Raw genomic sequence first — 21,316 nt, forward strand, 5'->3', positions numbered from 1 at the left:
CTATGTTTGTCTCCCTCTCTGGTTTCATCTTGTTTCATTTCCCCCACCCTTGCCCTATGATCCTATGTCTTGTTTCTCAAATTCCTCATATCAGTGAGATCATATGAGAATTGTCTTTCTCTGATTTACTTATTTCACTTAGCATAATACCCTCTAGTTCCATCCACATCATTGCAAATGGCAAGATTTCAGGGTTTTTTTGATGGCTGCATGGTATTCCATTTTATATTTATATATCACATCTACTTTATCCATTCATTGCTTGATGGACATCTGGACTCTTTCTGTTGGCTATTTTGGATAGTGCTGCTATAAACATTGGGGTACATGTGCCCCTTCAGATCACATTTGTATCGTTGGGGTAAGTACCTAGTAGTGTAGTTGCTAGGTCATAGGGTAGCTCTATTTTCAACTTTTTGAGGAACCTCCATGCTGTTTTCCAGAGTGGTGCTTGCATTCCCAACAACAGTGTAGGAGGGTTCCCCTTTCTCTGCATCCTCACCAACACCTGTTGTTTCCTGACTGCTTGATTTTAGCCATTCTGACTGGTGTGAGGTGGTATCTCACTGTGGTTTTGATTTGTATTTCCTTGATGCTAAGTGCTCTTGAGCACTTTTTCATGTGTCTGTTGGCCATTTGGATCTCTTCTATGCAGAAATGTCTGTTCATGTGTTCTGCCCATCCTATGATTTATTTATTCCTTGCCCTGTTGGTGGATATTCAAATTGTTTGCAGTCTTTGTCATAACAAACAATGCTATTGTAGCTGTCTTTTTTCAAATCTTTGTGTTCATGCATGAGTTTCTTCCAATAAGACTTATACAACTAAATTCTTGGTTAGCATTTAGAGTCAATGTTTATATTTGGAGATAACAAAAAAATTTTTTTTAAGAAAAATTCAATTTCTTGCAAATTCTGATGCTTTTACTATAAGTAGTTAGACTCGTGACATCCTCTGTGGAGCAATCCATGTAGACACTACATGGGATGGTGTCAGCAGTTTTATTATGAACTATTGCCAAGGGCAGTGTCAGAAAAGAGGCTTCATAGCATAGAGATAGAAATTAACTCTTGGTTCCTTTTCCTCCTTCCTACCCAGATACAAGATTAGGGGTTCTATAGACTGGCTTGTATTGTCATTTAAGCAGCCCTATCGAAAGCATGAATGCATTCTCATTTTAAAAAAATAAGGCAGAAGTACTCTGTAGGCTCTAGAACATAGGGATGCCCTCCCCCACCTCCCCGCATTTAAAAACAATCTGAGATTGTTTTGTTTGCTTCCATATTTCCTCTCTCTTTTCCTCTCTGCATGAATTGTAACATTGTTTTCAGGGGCTACTGCCCAGATTAAAGCCATGCAAAAACCTATGTTATTACTATTTGTTACCTCTGACACCAGAAGGAAAGAAAAATAATGGATACTTTGGCCATCACATCCCTTCTCTTAAAACCCCTCCCAAATGGATATTTAGGAGAATCGAATGTCAAGTCTATCCATGAAAATGACCTCTCTAATATTTAAATGCTGATTTGTGGGACACCTAGTGGCTTAGTCGTTAAGCACCAACCTTCTGCACAGGTCATGATCCCAGGATCCTGGAATGGAGTGCCAAGATCACTCTCCCACTCCCCCTGCTTGTGTTTTTTTGGTTTTTGGGGTTCTCTCTCTCTCTCTATCTATCTATCTCTACCAAATAAATAAGTAAAACCTTTAAAAATAAATAAATAAGTGCTGATTTGTATTCTTTTCAGGATCTAACATGTTCTTAAAAGGTAGAAAAATTCGTGGGTTTGCCTGAGTGGCTCAGTGGTTTAAGCCTCTGCCTTCTGCTCAGGTCATGATCTCAGGGTCCTGGGATGGAGCCCCATATCAGGGTCTCTGCTCAGCAGGGAGCCTTCTTCCCTTTCTGTCTCTGCCTGCCTCTCTGCCTATTTGTGATCTCTGTCAAATAAATAAATAGAATCTTTTTTTTAAAAAAAGGTAGAAAAATTCTTATCCTTCTATTTCTATTCTTTTCTCTATCTAATTTTAATGTTTACATAAAAACAAGAAACAGTCGAAATCACTTAAAGTTATCAGACCAGCAGGATGTCCCAGAAAAACAGAAAAATCCTCTGACTAGAAAGGCGGAAGTCCCAACAGTCCATCAGCAGGGTTAAAGCACTTTGGTACATCCAGGTAGGAGAGAATAGAATGAGGAAAAATAGTTGCTCTCTCCCAACATGGGAAGATCAGCAGGATATTACTGTTAAGGTGAAAAAAACAACATGCAGAGAGTTTGTAGGATATTCAAGTATTTCTGTAAGAGAAAAGGAGAAATAAGAATTTATATTTGTATTTGCGTTTATTTGCATGAAGAAACGGAAGGATACACAAGTAATAAGTAAAAGTATTTGCTTCTGGTGAGGGATGGGGGTGCGTGGGAGTAAGTCTTTTCCTAGTCTGCCTTTTTATAGTGTTCTAATTTTTGGATTATTACTATATTATTTAACGATAAAAGTAATTTTTGAGAGGAAGTTTTCCCTTATTAGGTATGGGGTGAGCTAAAACTGATCTTGGTGAAGCCCACTCTACATGTGACTTGACCTGTCGTGTTTGAGCCTAGATACCTTTTGGGGTGGGGTCTGTTGCAGGGCCGTATGTTTTGGGGAGGAAGGTCGTAAATTCTGTAGTTAGAATCTCTATGACAATTTAAGTTCTAACCACTTTGGCAAGAAGTTGAAAAGGCATGTCTGCGTTTAAACTGTTCCTTTGGCATATTCAGACTTGTTGGGCTTATTCTTCACTTTTTCCCCCCAACTAATTGACACCCTTAAAACATGATGCTCCTGAGTCACAGCAGGAATCTCCTGCCACGGCCTCCGTAAGCCCCCTGAAAAGATGAGCTCAGACTCTGGTCTTAAGCCTCTTTTTATTGCTTGTTGAAGTCTGTGTCCTAGAGAGAGCGCTACAGTCTGAGCTTTCGTTTTTACAGGAGCAGAAAAATTCAGATCCGAAACATCCCTCCTCACCTGCAGTGGGAGGTAAGCCGTGTCACCTGTGTGTTTACCGTATTTACCGTCTCCCTGCTCTCTGCCCTCACCTTGCTTTTTAATAGGCCAGCAAAACCTCTCCCTGTTAGTTCCCTGAGGAATTAGAGGTCCTCAAGGTCTTTCCCACAGGCCGCTGGGTCCTCTCTCTCCCTTTTTCAGTACCCTTATGTATGTGATCTGTCATAGCACTAGGTTTGTGTTTGTCCTTCTCGTGGTGCAAGATGTATGCTTTGAGCCCTCCTGCTCTGTCTTCTCGAGCACCAGGCACCGACAAACTGAAACAAAATGTGTATCTGGCTGGTGACTTTTATCTCATGATTTTGTGAACGATTTTTGCCTTTCCAAATTATGATTTTGGAAAAAAAATAAAATCAGTAGGAACTCAGTAAAAATAGAAAGTTGTTAGAGTAGGTTTTTCTTTTTAATTAGTTTTGCTATGAGTAGTGAGTAAGATACAGTTTCATAGTTGTAAAACTTTTTATAAAATAGCAACATTAAAATCAGGAAGATAAAATTCAAAGAGTGGCTTGCATTATTTAAAAAACAAACTGCCCAAATGTTTATTTCCAACTCAAAATCAAAACAGCCATGAAGAAAACAATGTTTTGTCTAATATTTTTATTACTTAAAAAAACACTAATCTTTATTATGAAATATTTCAAACATATATATCCTATTGCTTTGTAAAAATTAGGAGATTCCATATGTTATATGTTAATTTAAAAATAAATAAATAAATAGATAGATAGATAAGGAGATTCCCTAGAGAGAGACAGAAGGAAGAATGGTTAAAACTTTCAAGAAGGACAAGTGAGCCTTGTATTTTATTCTGCTTTTCATTTCAAAAGCAGTATGTTCCAACTGTCATGATGCATGGGATTGTTAATAGTTACCAAGACTGAAATTCTGCTATGTCACCTCAGTGAAAAGATTACTTAAGAGTCAATAAACAGGGGTGCCTGGGTGGCTCAGTCATTAAGAGTCTGCCTTCGGCTCAGGTCATGATCCCAAAGTCTTGGGATCAAGTCCCACATCAGGCTCCCTGCTCTGTGGGAACCCTGCTTCTCCTCCCACTTCCCCTGCTTGTGTTCCCTCTCTTGCTGTGTCTCTCTGTCAAATAAATAAATGAAATCTTAAAAAAAAAAAAAAGTCAATAAGCAAATGCAAGTACCATGTATTTATTCAGTTCTGTTTTGTTGGAAGACCTGAAATATCAATTTAATTAGATTATTGCCATAACTGTCCTTGTTTTGTTTTAGTTCATTTGCTGGAAGTTATCACTGTACCTTTTTTTTTCTGTGTGTGTGAATATGATCTTGTCTTCCCATTCTGACATTGAAGCTCTCTTTCTTTCTTTTTTCAGGTGCTGGATGGACTTTTGGCTCAGTATGGGACAGTGGAGAATGTAGAACAAGGTAATAAGTGAGGAAATTAGCCTATTGAATTTTGATAGGGATTATTATCTGTTATTTCTTAAAGGCTGGGCCAGCTCCAAGGAGAAATAGTAAATTCAAATTCCTTTGGAACAAGTTTCCTCGTATATGAGAGATATTCAGATCTTTTTATCCATACCTATATAATTTATTTTTTCAAGGACTAGGATTTTCAGGTTGTTTTTTTAATACTCTGTTAATGTGCTGAAGCAGTAGGCAAACACTGTCAGGCCAGGGTAAACTTAATTCACTTGGAAGTAATTGAATTTATGCTCTTACAGTTTTCCTCTTCCTGGCTGAGAACAACAGATCCCCAATGTCTCAGTGATTCTCGAGGAATAGGACTCCTACACCAGAATCCCCCACAGTGCTTATGAAAATGCAGACTCTTGGGGCTCACCATAGACCTAGAAAGTAAAACTCTTAGGGGCAAGAGTTCATGAATCTTTATTTTAAACAAGCACCCCCAAGTGATTTTTGTGTATACTCAAGTTTGAGAGCCACAGGCTTAGGAACAGTGTTGGGAATCCACAGAAAACAGATACTCTTCTTTCTACCATTCTCATCTCATCTAAAACATGAAATGCTATGATTTTAAAAAGAAAAAAAAGGTACATTTTTAACCCACTGAGCCACCCAGGTGCCCCCGAAAAAAAGGTACATTTTTAAAGAAGCTGGTGTCTTATATGGTTCTTTAAGTGTCCCAGAAAAGTAGATTCCAGGCTTCTGATGTGACAGAAAGATTATTTTTCTTGTCATAAAGATTATTTTTCCTTTGGCCTAAAAAGCAGGATGTGAATTCAGTTATTTACTGACTATGGGCCCTTGGAAAAGTCACTTACCCTCCCTGACTCAGTTTCCACCTGTACAAAATTTCTATCCCTTTCCATTTCACTGAGTAGTTGTGGCACCCAACGAGAATATAAATATATGGAGTCCTATATGATCTCAAGGGATTGTTTAGGTTCACTTGAAAATCATCACAGAGAACCCATTTTTTTATATGCAATCTGCTCTATCTGCCAGTATAATAATCATTTTAAAGTAGTAAGTACTCATATGTTCTCCATTCCATGAATATTAAAAATATTATTCTTCAATTTCATGCTGCTGACTGCCCACACCCAAAGGTGAAGGGAAAGAGCTCAGAAAGAAGATACGATTTAGAAGGATTCTCTTTCTCAATTCTTGGTATTTCCCTCAACATGGAAAAGAAGACACTCTAATAAGGATTGGATGTGGTAGGCAAGACAGCCTCACAGACATGAACATGTAAAAGTTACTAGCTAAGACCATGTTATAAATTCAGGACAATGCCAGGCAAGGAAGAATTATTCCAGGTCCCTGGGGGAGTTTACAATTCCTAGCACACCTGTGCCCCAGAGACCACCCAGTTTTTGGCTGCCTTACAACTACAAGATGGAAGTGTTGGGCTTTTGTTTTGTTTTGTTTCATAGGTGACTCCTGCTTCAGCAGGGAAACATTTTCAGTAGAGTTTTAAGAAACTTTTTAGAGCTTTTATGTCCAGTGAAATAAATTATTTGAATGGAGCTCAGTTCTTTCCAGAATCACAGAACTGTCTGATTTCCTGAAGACAAGTGTCTTTGAATAACAGAGAATATGACTAAGAAGTGAGAACAAAATCTGAGAATCTGAGAATCCTAGTGGATAGATTTATTTAGGAGGTTCAAACCCAGCCCTTTCTCCCTTTGTGGGAGGCTAGAGCACTAGAAGGCAGCAAATAGGAACCCTGTGTACATTCTGTGTGTCAGCACTGAGAGAGGACAGTTACGGGCTGCTCACCCCCTGTTTGGCACTGGGAGAACTTCTCCGGGTAAGTGTGAATTAGAGGCAGCAAGAACACTCCCGGGCAGAACCGGGCTGGGCTCAGCATTTATGACATGTATATCTCAGTGGCAGCTCCTTCCCGAGGAGTGTGTATCCCTTCCTTGGGAAGGCTGCAGTGACTTTGAAGTTACTGGAAAACCAGTATTTTTAACCGTGGTCTTCAACCTCTTTGAGAGTCTTACAGAAATTATAAGCCTGAGAGATTCCTATAGCCACACCTTTGAGTCTTGAGTAGGGGTGGGGTGTGAGTTTATGAAATTCCTGAAGCTCTAACAGGGATCCAGGATTAGGAATTTCTGCACTACAGGGTTTTAGTATTCCTTTGGAAAGCAGTTTTATCATGGTTTTCTTGAATTATCATTAACTTGCTGTTGTTGTTAACTTCAAGCCTCTCAATAGCTTAAATGTTTAAAGGAAGGATCTGATTTAGTCATGGCTACTAGTTAGAGGAAGACCAGGATTTAGGGGGTTAACTTTACTGACTTGGACTGGGAAAGTTTTATCTTGCCTTCTGAGTTTATTTTTAACTCCTAACTTTAGAAGAAGAGGCAAGCAATTAGGAGCCAAGATAAGCCAGCTCACAAGAGTTTGGTCTTAGCCACTCTTAGAGTTTGTGTTCTTTCCTTCAGCCAAGTGAGTTATAATTGTCAGCTTTCTTTGTTTATTATACACAGTTACTAGATTTAACTCACAAAGTCATGGAACTCAGTCAAAGGCAAACAGAAATATTATTAATTCAACTTTAGGAATGAATGAAGAATTAAAATACTTGCTTATTATTGTATACATATGTCCAGTTATTTAAAAATAAATGCAGACATAACAATTAAAACTCATACCTTGCTGGTAGTACAGTAAATTGACATAAACTTCTAGGAAAATAATCTGAAAATATGCATTAGGCATTATGTTCTATTACCCAGTTATTTTTCTTCTGTGATTTTATCCTAAAAAAGTAATTCAGAAGAGAACACAGATCAGATGGTGTTTGCAGTAAAGGTAATTTTTAGCAATACTACTTAGAATAGCAGGTATTGGGAATAACCCTTATGTCAACAATTGAAGAATGGTTAGGCAAAAATCATGGCACATTTACTTGCTAAAATTTTATGTAACCTTAGAAATGAAAAATACAAATATGTGCATAGACATAGGCACATGCAATAGTATTTATAAGTGAAACTATAGCTTTGAGTTGTATATACAATTGATAACAAATGTGTATATACAGTTGATTAATATGAATGCACACGAATAAAGATAGAGATTCGAATGATTGGAGTTAGGGTAATGAGTTTTTTTGTGCATTCTTCTCTAAAGACTGTTTACGTTGAGCCAGAGGGTGACAGCTTTTTTTCTATGACAGTATAGTTTTTGCTTCTTTCCTAGTCAACACAGACACAGAAACTGCCGTTGTCAACGTCACATATGCAACAAGAGAAGAAGCAAAAATGTAAGTGGATTTGGGCTACTTTCCTTTTAAATTTGGGGACGGTTGTCTTTGATTCCCAAAAGATGCAAATGTTTGACACAGCAAAGGAGCCCCAGGGCATCTTGCTCCCTTTGACAAGTCAGTGGAGCAGGGCATTTGTACTGGGATGTCTGTTGGTGGGTGGTATGGAGACTTTATCTTGAAAAATGTTGAGCCTTGGCATCAAAACCGAGGTGGATGCTGTGTCTTGACGTGGTCAGGAACAGAGACACCAGGTCTGTGAAACCGTGTTCCTCAGATTCCGCTTTGCCAACCACTGAGAGCTGTTTTACCTGGAGCTTCCCCGTGCACTGTGAGGAAGAAGCACAAACCTATTTCTGCCCACATTTGGTGAAGAGATTAACATCCATTTTCCTCTGTATAATATTAAAAAATGGGGATCCATTTTGATGACACCAACAGCAGGGAGAATTGTCCGGGAGTGGTTAGTCAAAAATCACCTGGTTTGGGTTCTCTTTTCCTAACTTCCATTTACTTCCTAGTCCCCATTCATGACTACATTGCTTCAGTGATAGTTTGTTTTGCAGTTGGCAATGATTGGTCATGGGATTGAATTTTTAACAACAACAGAACAAAACAAAACAAAGCCAAGTTCCTTTCTGTAGAAGGTCCTTAAAGTGAAATGCCTGTCCGGTCATTGTAACTAGAATTATGGTCAGACATGGTCCTGTTTCATGGATGTGGCATAACATTGGTTGTATACCCCAAAATTATAGTTTTATTTATTTTTCAAGGTGTCAACACACATAAAGACATATTTAACCCATCCTCATACCACTAGTCTTAAAAAAAAGTTAAATTTGGATTGAAAAAGGCAATAGATCACTTGCTGTGATCTGTTACTTTAGCCACACATAGATAAGCAGGATGCATACCAGCAACTCACCATCATAGCTTGTGCCCAGCTGCCACTTAGCCAGGGCTGCCATACACAATATGACTTTGTTGCTTTTATTGAATTCAAAGGTACTGCTTTGTAATAAATTCACAAACCCCTAAACATTAACCTAGTAGAATAAGGTTATTGTTTTCACATGCTGTAAAAAATTTGTGAAAAAATTGTTCCACTTCCTGTATAATTATAAAAATGCAGTAGTGGGATGTTGTGTATTTCCTATCAAATTAATCAATATATATAATAATAATAATAATAATAATAATTTTCAGTAATACTTTTTGTTTTCGAGGACTCAAGGAAACAAACGGTCTCTTAGCTGCCGCGGGATAGTAAGTGTTGAAACCTTTCCAGAAGCACACTGGGCAGTAGTTAACAATTAGACTTCTGCATATACTCTCTGACCCAGCAATAACAATAGGAGTCTGTTCTGCGTGCAGTTGGAGTTGCAGAAATGCCCATGGCAACACTGTACATAATAATAAAAGATTGGGCATATATACATAGATAACCTATGTATCTGTATCTAACAATAGGGAATGAGTTGCAAAAACGATGATAAGTCAGTAAAATGTTAAACAGCCAGTAAAAACTAAATTACAGGGAGGCCTGGATGGCTCAGTTGGTTAAGCCTCTGCCTTTTGACTCGGGGCAGGATCCCAGGGTTCTGGAATGAGTCCCACATCGGACTCCTTGCTCAGCGGGGAGCCTGGTTCTCTCTCTGCCTGCTCTTCCCTCTGCTTGTACTCTCTCACACAAATAAATAAAATCTTTAACAAACAATAAAAAAACAACTAAATTACAGGACATTTAATGACTTGGAAAACAATTAGAGTATTAACTCTTTTTTAAAGATTAGAAAATAGTATACACACTATTAATCCATGTTATAAATGATAATATTTAAGAAAAGAAAGATACAGGGTGGACTAGAATTTTTTTTCTCATTTGTGCATATCCATTTCTGAATTTTCAATAATAAATATGTATTATGATCAAAATGAGAAAAAACTGACTCCTAATCTGATACCAATATTTATAAAGAGTTTTTGATGAGGGGGATACAGCCTTGGGTGGTGGAAAAAGGCAGAATGCATAGTTGTATATCAAGTGGGACCAGGCCTGTACGTTATAGTTATGTGTTTAATTGTTCGGCTCTGAGGGAGCAGAGCTGGCATCTGCCTTGGTCATCGCTGTATTCTCGGGGAGGATTACCTAGTAAACCAGACTGTCTCCTGGCCTCAGGGACCTCTTTGACGTCACTCTAACAAAGCTCGCCTGCTCCTGCTACATTTCAGAGCCATCGAGAAGCTAAGCGGGCATCAGTTTGAGAACTACTCCTTCAAGATTTCCTACATCCCGGATGAAGAGGTGAGCTCCCCTTCGCCCCCTCAGCGAGCCCAGCGTGGGGACCACTCTTCCCGGGAGCAAGGCCACGCCCCTGGGGGCTCTTCTCAGGCCAGACAGATTGATTTCCCGCTGCGGATCCTGGTCCCCACCCAGTTTGTTGGTGCCATCATCGGAAAGGAGGGCTTGACCATAAAGAACATCACTAAGCAGACCCAGTCCCGGTACGTGCCTCCGGGGCTTCCTTTGCTTCCTTCTGACAGGCCCCCTGAGTCCTGGTGGGGCCCAGTCATCCTCAGGTGGCTCTCGCTTGCATCAGCGGTGGGGGGAGAGGGGGTCTGTGCTGTGTGGGATGGCGGTTTCTTAAAACAGAACTACTAACAAACTAACAAAGCTGAGGACTTTAACTCGCTTCCATCCAGTAGCCTAAAGGTCAGATCCTGAAATACTAAAGGTTCATAAAGAAGGTACTAATGACTTCCCAGCAGAGACTAGTCCTTGTAAGCTTATTAATGCTTGTGAAAACATCAGTTTCTAAAACAGCAGAGGTATGGGACTGAGTTTTGTGGGATCCCAGAAACCACTTCTCGTAGTTCTTACCTCCTGTCTCGAGTTGGAGTCCTGAGTGGTAGTCGTTCTTTGAGATCTCTTAGGTTGTCTCGTAAATAGCTACGTAAAAGAGGTGAGTGGGTCTGCCTATTGACCAAGAAATGAAGTACATTAGCCTTATGCTTAGTCTAAGGAGTTGAAGCAGGAGTTGTAGTTATAAGAGGTGGTAGGAGTTGTGGGTGAAATGACCTGTGGGACTGTTGATTTTTGAATGTTCTTAAGAACACAGCCTGATGTAATGAAGAAAGCCCAGGTCTCAAAGACCCATGTTGAAGACTGACCATTTAAAGGCTCTATGATCGTAGGGGAAAAAAATTGATCTCTGAGCATCAACTGCTTTTTCCATAAGCCAGGATTATTGTTAGATTTAGGACAGCCAGGCAGATTAAAAGAAATAATTGCTATGAAATTACTTAAGTTGCAAAACACCAAAAGGAGTTATTTACATGCCTAGTGCATTTTATTCACGTCATCCAGAGTGTCTTGTAACCTGAAAGAGAAAACACCATTTTCTTCAAACTGTCTGAGTTACTGCCAAATAATGGGCACTTAAATGTATGAGTCCCAAAGTTCATAGTCATAGCAGTGAAATGATGACCCAGTAGAGAGGGAAATACTGTCTGCTGTTCCATTTATTTTAAAATTAGCCCTTTTCTCCCCTCCACGTTTGCTTCACTGCAAAAGTGATTTTTAGTTATATGTCTTTTTTCCCCAAAATTTCTTAAAGTGCCTTTAAAAATGCAACAAGTTTAAATAAAAGTAAACTTTAGTTCTCAAAATATGTGCCTATTTTTTACAAAGAGGCAGAAAACTTCGATCTGGGCTTTCTAACAGCCAGAGTAAAAAGGAATACAATCAATTATGTAATTTTCAAAGATAACAAAAACAAGTAGGGCCACAACTACCCTAAGAAGTCTGATAAAGTCATCAAGGTTTTGAGCCATTAGTTTTTAAGAGCCTGGAAGAAGGCAGGCTGCCAGTGGCAAGGAAATCAAAAACTTAGGCAGAGAAGAGAGGGCATGCCTCTGTTTTTAATCCACACTCAAATACATAAAGCTTGCTTGAATTTGGTGTTTGGATTTGGATTAACACATGGCTTTTAAAAGCTACAATCAGTTTAGAGACTGGCACCATGCCAGCATGCAGTGTTACCCCCCACTCACTTTACCCTTTGCTTCTATGATCATTTGAAAGACTACACAAAATACTTCATTTACCAGACTGGCTTCATTACCCAAGTTGGCTTGGTGCCTTTGTCCCACAGCACTGCTGCAAGAAAAATTCCCTTCTAAATGGAACTGCAAAGAATTCAAGTTTGGCACAAGACATCCTGCCCTGCTTGCCACCTCCTTGAAGAATGGCGTTCGTTGCAGACGTGCTAATGACACTTCATTGTCTGTGTCCTCACTGTCCGTTGGCCCGTGAGATGCTTTCTCGGGACTAGCATCCTGTCCCAGATGATGTTGTGTTATGGCTCCTGATTCTTTCGTTACAGGGTAGACATCCATAGAAAGGAGAACTCGGGGGCTGCAGAGAAGCCTGTCACCATCCATGCCACCCCAGAGGGGACCTCAGAAGCATGTCGCATGATTCTTGAAATCATGCAGAAAGAGGCTGATGAGACCAAACTGTAAGTTTGCATACAATGCTCAGATCACTTAACAGAGAAGAGTAAGTTCTCATGCACTTAGCACAAGAAATTTTTTAAGACCTGTGATTTTGTTACTCAGTAAAGAGAGCAGGGGACAAATTATTTTTAAGAAATTTGTTCCCAAAAATAATGAATACTGTTATGCCGAAAATAAATAAAAAATAAATTTAAAAAAAAAGAAATTTGTTCCCAAGGAGAATGTAGTAGGAAATACATATTTGTAATATGGCTGTTTCTTCACTTCAATGTTTCTTTTCGTAACCTGAATGCTTCCGTCACTCGTTAGTAACAATTACTGGTAGAAATATAGAGATAACATACTTCTAATGCCATGCAGTGGTGGAGGCATTGTGTATCTGCATGTTAAGTATGATAGCCATTAGCCACGTGTTGCCACTGAGTGCTTGAAATGTGGCCAGTCGAATGGAGGAGCTAAATTATTTTATTTTAACTCATTCAGATGTACATAGTCACATTTATGACTAATGGCTATCATACTGAACAGTGCAGGTGTGTATGGAATGTATGTTGTCATGGAGACCATCATTTACTTTTCTGGAAAAGGTTTTTACTACCGTGCTGCACTCTTAAATTTTTCTTAAGTAGTAGAAACTGTTATCCAAGTATCTACTTTACTCTTCTTTAATCTCCTTCCCTTCTTTTCATTCTTTCTTTCTTTTTTTTTTTTTTACAAAATACTTCTTGGGATTCCTGAGTGTTGTACCAGTTCAAAGAGCAGTACAATTCTTACTAAACCCATTGACTTTGAATTAATGGTAATGGAATAGACAACAAAGAAGCTCCCTGTCAATTTGGGGAAAAAATCCACTTACGGGTAGGGGCAGTTTTATAGAGAAGGAGTGAGGGGATAAATTGAATATAAAATTAACTTAGCAACTAATGTCAAATAAGAGTGTTCTAAAACCAAGAGGATGAAAAGAAAAATAAAAAATAAAACCAAGAAGATGAAAATAGTCCTTAAAAGCCAAACTTCACAAATCTATTCTCAGATTTCATAAGGGACTCTAACTTTTAAATTTATTACTTATGAATTATTTACTCTGTTTGAGGCCTTGGAAACACCCCAAATGCCATGGCTTCATTTAAATAAGCCCTTCCCTCAACCAGGTTATTGAGAACTTTATAAATAATATCCTTCTTGGTCCTTCAACCTCAGGACAAGCAACTTCAAATATTCTAAATAATTAAAAAGACTGATGCACAAATTAAATTTTTGAATTTTCAACATAGAGTCAATATAGAGTTTGCATATCTTTGAAATCAGTTTTTTTGAGTGCCACACTGTGCTAAGCACTGGGCTGGGAAACAAGGCTACAGCCATAAACAGGATCCAGTTCCTGCCTTTATGAAGCTTATGATATAGTGGCAGAGACATTCGCTAAACAGTTCCTGAAACCAGTGGGTCATTAAGCACAGCCATGGCACATGTGGGAGTTGAAAATAACTACATGTAAATGGAGGGCCCTCATTAAGGTTTTAGGAGAATAGAAAGAGATTTGAGGGGCTCAGAGAAGACCTCCCTGGGTAAGTGACCTTTAAGCTGTGTCCTGAGGGGGATGAGCAGGAGGGAGAGGATTTAGAAGAGGGATCCTAAATTTTCTTTTTATTCATTTATCATTTATTGAGCACTTACTCTGTGCTGGGCACTGAACTCTGTGCCACTGAACAAAGCCATTGTGTTGTAGCAATGAAGGTTAGATTGCTTTTGGCCCTAACGAGCAGAAAACATAAGTGGCTTAAACAATAAGACACTGTTATTCTGTCACATAATGAGAAGTCCTGAGGTGAGCGACTCCAAGGTCAGTTAAATCACAGACTCAGAGACTCGCAGCCCTTCTGCTCTGTCTTCCTCAGGATGTCTGATACTCCCCTGGTGATGACAGGATGACTGTAGTGATTTCAGACCTTGTGTCCCCACAGAAAGATATTCAAAAGTTGAAAGAGAGGGCATCATTGCTCTTTCTTTTTTGAACATTTTTTTTCTTTTAAAAAACACATAACAAAATTTTCATCTAACCATTTTTTTGTTGAGGTATAATTGACATATAATACTGTATTTGTTTCAGGTATACAGCATAATTATTGAATATTTGTATATATTGTGAAATGTTCACCACAATAACTCTAGTTAACATCCGTCACCATACATAGTTATAATTTTTTTCCTTGTGACAAGAACTTCTAAGATTTGCTCTCTTAGGAACTTTCATATGTTCAGTATAGTGTATCAGCTGTAGTCACCATGCTGCACATTGTGTATCATGACTTATTTATTTTATATGGAAGTTTGTAACTTCCCACTCTCTTCACCCATTTTGCCCCTGCCTCCCTACCCCCTACCCCCCACCCCTGGCTTTGGCAACCACTAATCTGTTCTCTGTATCTATGAGCTTGTTTTGTTTTAGATTCCCCATGTAAATGAGATTATGCAGTATTTATCTTTCTCTGACTTATTTCACTTAACCATTTTTAAGTGTACAGTTCAATAATGTTTATATTTATATATAGTCACATTAATGTGAAACATATCTCCAGAACTTTTCATCTTACAAAACTGAAACTCTTGTACCCATTGAACAACTCTCCTTTTCCCTCTCCCTCTAGCCTTTAGTAACACCATTTTACTTCCCGTTTCTATGAATTTGACTGCTTTAGAGACTGCATGTAAGTGGAATCATGCAGTATTTTGTCTTTTTGTAACTGGCTTATTACGCTTAGTGTAATGTCTTCAAGATTCATCGAAGTTGTAGCATGTGGCAAGACTTCCTTTTTAAAGCTGAATGAGGGGCGCCTGGGTGGCTCAGTGGGTTAAAGCCTCTGCCTTCGGCTCGGGTCATGATTCCAGGGTCCTGGGATCGAGCCCTGCATTGGGCTCTCTGCTCAGCAGGGAGACTGCTTCCTCCTCTCTCTCTCTCTGCCTGCCTCTCTGCCTACTTGTGATCTCTCTCTCTCTGTGAAATAAATAAAATCTTTAAAAATAAATAAATAAAGCTGAATGATATTCCTTTGTGTGCATATGTCACATTTTGTTTATTAATCCATTGATGGACATTTGGGTTGCTTTCACATTTTGGCTGTTGAGAATAGTGCTGTTACAAACATGGATGTACAAATAGCACTTCAAGATCCTGCTTTCAGTTCTTTTGGATATATACCCAGAAGTGACATTGCTGGATCATATGATATTCCTATTTTCAGGGTTTTTAAAAAAATTATTTATTGATTTATTTGACAGAGAGAGAGAGAGAGAGAGAGAGCACTCAAGTAGGTAGAGCAGCAGGCAGAGGGAGAGGGAAAAGCAGGCTCCCTGCCAAACAGAGAGCCCAACACAAGGCTTGATGCTAGGACCCTGGGATCATGACCTGAAGGCAGAGGCTCAACTGACTGAGCCACCCAGGCGCCTCTCTATTTTCAATTTTTTGAGGAACCTCCATACTATTTTCCAAAGCAATGACATCATTCTACAGTGTCACCAACAGTGTACAAGGGATCCAGTTTCTCCACATCCTCACCAGTCATTGTTATCTTCTGTTATTTGGATAGTAGCCAAACTAATGGGTGTAATATTTTGTGCTCACAGTATCTCATAGTGGTTTTTATTTGCATTTCTCTGACGATTGGTGATATTAAGCCTCCTTTCATATGCTTATTGGTCATCTGTATATCATCTTCTGAGAATGTCTAAGTCTTGCCCATTTTTAAAATGGGTTATCTGATTTTTTTATTTTTTCTGTTGTTGAGTTGTAGGAGTTCTTTATATATTCTGGGTATCAATCCATTATCAGACACATGATTTGCAGATATATTTACTTCTTTTCCCTACATTGCCTTTCCACCCCTTGACTGTGTCCTTTAGTGTACAGAAGTTTTTAAATTTGATGTTGAATTTGTCTATTTTGGTGTTTGTTGCCTTTGCTTTGGTGTCTCACTGCTAAGTCTAATGCCGTGAAGTTTTCCTCTGTTTTCTTCTAGGAATATTATAGATTTAGGTCTTTATTCCATTTTGAGTTAATTTTTGCATATGGGCTAAGATAAGGATCTAGCTTCATTTTTTAAAAAAGATTTTATTTATTTATTTGTCAGTACAAGCAGGGGGAGCAGCAGGCAGAGCAAGCAGAGGGGGAAGCAGGCTCCCCACTGAGCAAGGAGCCCAGTGCAGGACTTGATCCCAGGACCCTGGGATCATGACCTGAGCCGAAGGCAGTTGCTTAATGGACTGAGCCACTCAGGCTTCCCTAGCTTCATTCTTTTGCATGTGGATATCCTGTTTTCCCAACACCATTTATTGAAGACTGTCCTTTTCCCCACTGTATTATCTTGGCACTCTTGTCAAAGATTATTTGATCATATATGCAAGAGTTTATTTCTGGGCTCTCTGTTCTGTACCATTGGTTTATTTGTCTATCTTGATGCCACTACCATAGTGTCTTTTTTTTTTTAAAAGATTTTATTTATTTATTTGAGAGAGATAGCGAGAGAGAGCATGAGCTGGGAGGAGAGAGAGAAGCAGGCTCCCCACTGAGCAGAGAGCCCAACACAGGGCTCAGTCCCAGGACCCTGGGATCATGACATGAGCCAAAGGCAGACACCCAACTAACTGAGCCACCCAGATGCCCCACCACTACCATAGTGTCTTAATTACTGTAGCCCTGTAACATGTTTTGAAGTCAGGAGGTTTGAGTTCTCTAGCTTTGTTCTTCTTTTTCAGAATTGTTTTGACTGTTCAGGGTCCCTTAGGATTCCAAGTGAATTCTTTTATTTCTGCAAAAAATGCCATTGGGATTTAATAGGGAGTTTTATTGAATCTGTAGATCACTTTGAGTAGTATGGACATCTAAAGAATAATAAGTCTTCCAGTTCATGAACACGGGTTTGTCTTTCCATTTATTTTTGTCTTCTTTAATTTCTTTCACTAGTTTTATATGGTTTTCAGCATATAAACCTTTTATGTCCTTTGTTAGGTTTATTCCTAAGTGTTTTATTCTTTAGGATACTATAGTTAAATGAAACTTTTCTTAATTTTCTTTTCTGGTTATTCGTTGTTAGTGTATAGAAACAGAATTGATGGGCTGCCTGGGTAGCTCAGTTAAGTGTCTTCCTTTGGCTCAAGTCATGATTCCAGGATCCTGGGATCCAGCCCCTTGTCAGGCTCCCTGCTCGGCCAGGAGTCTGCTTCTCCCTCTACCTCTCCTTCCTGCTTGTGTGCTCTTTCACTCTCTCTCGCTCTATCAAATAAATAAAATCTTTATTTTTTTAAGATTTTACTTATTTATTTGACACAGAGAGAGGGAGATCACAAGTAAGCAGAGAGGCAGGCAGCGGTGGGGGGGGGGCAGGCTCCCTGCTGAGTGGAGAGCCCAATGCGGGTCTCCATGCCAGGACCCTGAGACAATGACCTGAGCCTAACGCAGAGGCTTTACCCACTGAGCCACCAAGATATCCCTGAATAAAATCTTTTAAAAAAGAAAAGAAAAACAAACACAATTGATTTTTGTGTGTTGATTTTATATCCTGCAACTTTGCTGAATGAGTGTATTCTAACAGTTTTTTTGTGGAATCTTTAGAGTTTTCTTCATTTGAGATCATGTTATCTGCAAACAGATGATAATTTACTTCTTCCTTTTCAATTTTGATGCCTTTGTTTTTGATCTTAGAGGAAAAGCTTTCAGTCTTTCATCATTGAGTATGATGTTCAATGTGTGCTTTTCACAAATGGCCTTTATTTTGTTAAGTAGTTTCCTTCTATTCCTAGCTTCTTGAGTGTTTTTATCATAAAAGGGTGTTAAATTTTTGTCATATGCTTTTTCTACATTAATTGATATGATCATAAGGTTTTTTACCTACATGTATTGATCTACATTAATGTATATTACTTTTTTTTTTATGTTGAACCACACTTACATTCCAGAAGTACATCCTGCTTGGTCATAATGTATCATCCTTTTAATGCATAATGCCTTTGAATTCATTTTTCTTGTTTTGTTGAGGACTTTTGTATCAATGTTTACCAGGAATGCAGGTCTGTAGTTTTCTTTTCTCAAAGTGTCTTTTTCTAGCTTTGGTATTAAAGATGGCCTCATAGAATGAGTTTGAAAATGTTCCCTCTTCTGCAATTTTTTGGACATTGCAGAAAAGGATTGGTATTAATTCTTCCTTAAATGTTTGGTAGAAAAAATAAGTGTTTGCTAGAATTCTCCAGGGATGCCAGCTGATCCTGGGCTTTTCTTTGTTGGGAGGCTTTTTTTTTTTTTTAAGATTTTATTTATTTATTTGACAGAGAACACATGTAGGCAGAGGCAGGCAGAGAGAGAGAGAGAGGGAGGCAGGCTCCCTGCTGAGCAGGGAGCCGGATTCGGGGCTTGATCCCAGGACCCCGGGATCACGACCTGAGCCGAAGGCAGAGGCTTCAACCCACTGAGCCACCCAGGTGCCCCTTTGTTGGGAGGTTTTTAATTACTGATTCAGTCTCCTGACTCATCATTGGTCTGTTCAGATTTTCTATTCAAGGTTTAGTCTTAGTAGGTTGTGTTTTTCTTGGAATTTATCCATTTCTTCTAGGTTTTCTGTTTGTTGATGTACAACTGTTCCTTGTATTCTTTTGTAATCATTTTTATTTCTGTGACATCAGTTGCAATGTCCCATCTTTCACTTCTGGTTTTAGATATTTGAGTGTTCTTCCTTAATAATTCTAGATAATGTTTATCAACTTTGTTGCTCTTTTCATAAGCCAATTCATAGTTGGTTTTTTCTTTTGTTTTTCTGTTCTCTCTTTTGCTTATCTATGCTCTAATCTTTATCATTTTCTTCCTTATACTAGCTTTGGGTTTAGTTTATTCTTTTTCTAATTCCTTAAGAGCTTAAAAATTTCAATTTGAGGTCTTTCATTTTTTTTTTTTTAAATCCATTCAGCCAATCCATGTCTTTTAGATTGGGAAAATTAATTCTTTTACATTTAAAGTTATTACTAATGGGGAGGGATTTCCTCTTGCCATTTTGTTTTTTTCTGTATTTCTTATAGCTTTCTTGTTCCTCCTTTTCTCTCTTTCTGCATTCTTCTGTGTTTTTTTACTTTGTTTTTTTTTTTTTTTTTGGTGTTTTTATAGTGGTATCTTTGAGTCCCTTCCCATTTCCTTTTACATATGTTCTATCATATTTCCTTTTGTGGTTACCACTGCAATTATATAAAACATCCTAAATTATAGCATTCCATTTTAGCATTTAGCAAACTTAACTTCAATCGTATTCAAAAACTGCTCTTTTCCAACACACCCCCCACTTTGTTACTGATGTCACAAATTGCTCCTTAAATATTTATACCCATTAACAGATTTATCATTTTAAAAATGTTTTTGTCATTTATATTCTGTACCCCAAAATTATTATAGTACAGATTATTACATTTGTGTATTCACTTTTACTAGAGAATCTTATATTTTCATATGGCTTTGTGTTGCTGCTCATTGTCCTTTCATTTCCATTAAAGGACTCCTTTTAGCATTTCTTGTAGAGCAACTGTAATAATAATGAACTCCCCTAACTTTTGTTTATCTAGGGAAATCTTAATTTCACCTTCATTTTCACAGCGCAGTTTTGCCATTGTAATATTCTTGGTTGATGTGTTTTTCTTTCAGTATTTTGAACATATCATTCCACTCCCTTTTGGCCTGCAAAGTTTTTTTGTTTTGTTTTGTTTTTTTAAAGATTTTATTTATTTATTTGACAGACAGAAATCACAAGCAGGCAGAGGCAGGCAGAGAGAGGAGGAAGTAGGCTCCCTGCTGAGCAGAGAGCCCGACGCGGACCTCGATCCCAGGACTCTGGGATCACGACCCGAGCTGAAGGCAGAGGCTTAACCCACTGAGCCACCCAGGTGCCCCTGGCCTGCAAAGTTTTCCTCAGAAATCTGGAAACTCCCTTCCGTGTGAATAATCACTTTTCTCTTGCTGCTTTCAAGATTCTCTCTTTGTCTTTGACTTTGGAAAATTGGCTTTTAATGTGTCTTAGTATGATTCTCTTTGGTTTTCTTCCCAGTTGGAGTTCCTTGAGCTTCTTGAATCTACATGTCCATTTCTTCCTGATAGTTGGAAGTTTTCTGCCATTATTTCTTCTCTGCCCTTTCTCTTTGTTCTTTTTGGGATTTGTATGAGTATATTAGTCCATTTGATCCTGGCCCTTAAGTACCTTAACGTTTCTTTGTGCTTTGTGGGGACTGTTTTCATTCTTTTTTTTTTTTTTTCTTCTACTTTGACTTGATGATTTCAAATGAACAGTTTTCAAGTTTGCTCATTCTTTCTTCTGCCTGTCAAATCTTCTGTGGAACCTCTTTAATGATTTGGGGGGGGCAGTTATTATATTTTTTAGTTACATTATTTGTTTTTTATAGTTTTTCTCTTTGTTGATGTTTCCATTTTGTTCATGCATAGTTTTCCTGATTTTGTTTAGTTGTCTCTCTGTGTTCTCTTTTAATTCATTGGGTGTCTTTAGGACAATTATTATAAATTCTTTGTCAGGTAGCTCATAGATCTGCATTTCTTCAGGATTGGTTTCTGGAGTTATATTTTGATCCTTTGATTAGGCCATATTTCCTTGTTTCATTGTATGTCTTTTAATGTTTTGCTAGGCTTGGGGCATTTGAAAAAAAAAAAAAAAACTATCTGTTTGTCTTTGTGCACTGCCTTCATTCAGGGGAAGACCTTCCTTCACTTACCAGCCCTACTGGAGGTGTTAGGGCCTCTCAAACATTTTCTGATCTCTTTCTCACCCCTGGCTTCTGATTGTGGAGCTGCAGCACTAACATACTGCTCACCTCTTTTTTCAGTAGCTTCCAAAACTCTGGTGCCAGTCTCCTCACTGCTCCAAGTGAGGCAAGACAGAAACCAGTCCCTTGGGCAGCTCCCACATGAGCCAGAGTGTTGGATGTGTGGTCCCATATTTTGTTTACATCCCATGGGAGGATCTCTGGTATGGGAGATTTCTTCCCATTTGCTC

At 38.6% G+C, this 21,316-nt stretch overlaps 1 protein-coding gene across 7 annotated transcripts in view; it reads left to right on the forward strand.

Moving 5' to 3' along the window:
* IGF2BP2 (insulin like growth factor 2 mRNA binding protein 2) overlaps positions 1-21,316 on the forward strand; it is a 158,643-nt gene that overhangs the window by 111,413 nt on the left and 25,914 nt on the right. For 4 of the 7 annotated variants that reach the window (XM_032338360.1, XM_032338344.1, XM_032338353.1 and 1 more), the window contains exons 3-7: positions 2,975-3,023; positions 4,396-4,447; positions 7,685-7,766; positions 9,999-10,271; positions 12,152-12,286. In XM_032338360.1, coding sequence (XP_032194251.1) covers positions 2,975-3,023; positions 4,396-4,447; positions 7,685-7,766; positions 9,999-10,271; positions 12,152-12,286 — 591 coding nt within the window. The remainder of the gene's footprint in view (positions 1-2,974; positions 3,024-4,395; positions 4,448-7,684; positions 7,767-9,998; positions 10,272-12,151; positions 12,287-21,316) is intronic. The other 3 variants (XM_032338348.1, XM_032338355.1, XM_032338368.1) reach the window with 1 other exon arrangement.

The sequence above is a fragment of the Mustela erminea genome, chromosome 1 (genome assembly GCF_009829155.1).
Source record: "Mustela erminea isolate mMusErm1 chromosome 1, mMusErm1.Pri, whole genome shotgun sequence".
In the NCBI taxonomy this organism is placed as follows: domain Eukaryota; kingdom Metazoa; phylum Chordata; class Mammalia; order Carnivora; family Mustelidae; genus Mustela; species Mustela erminea.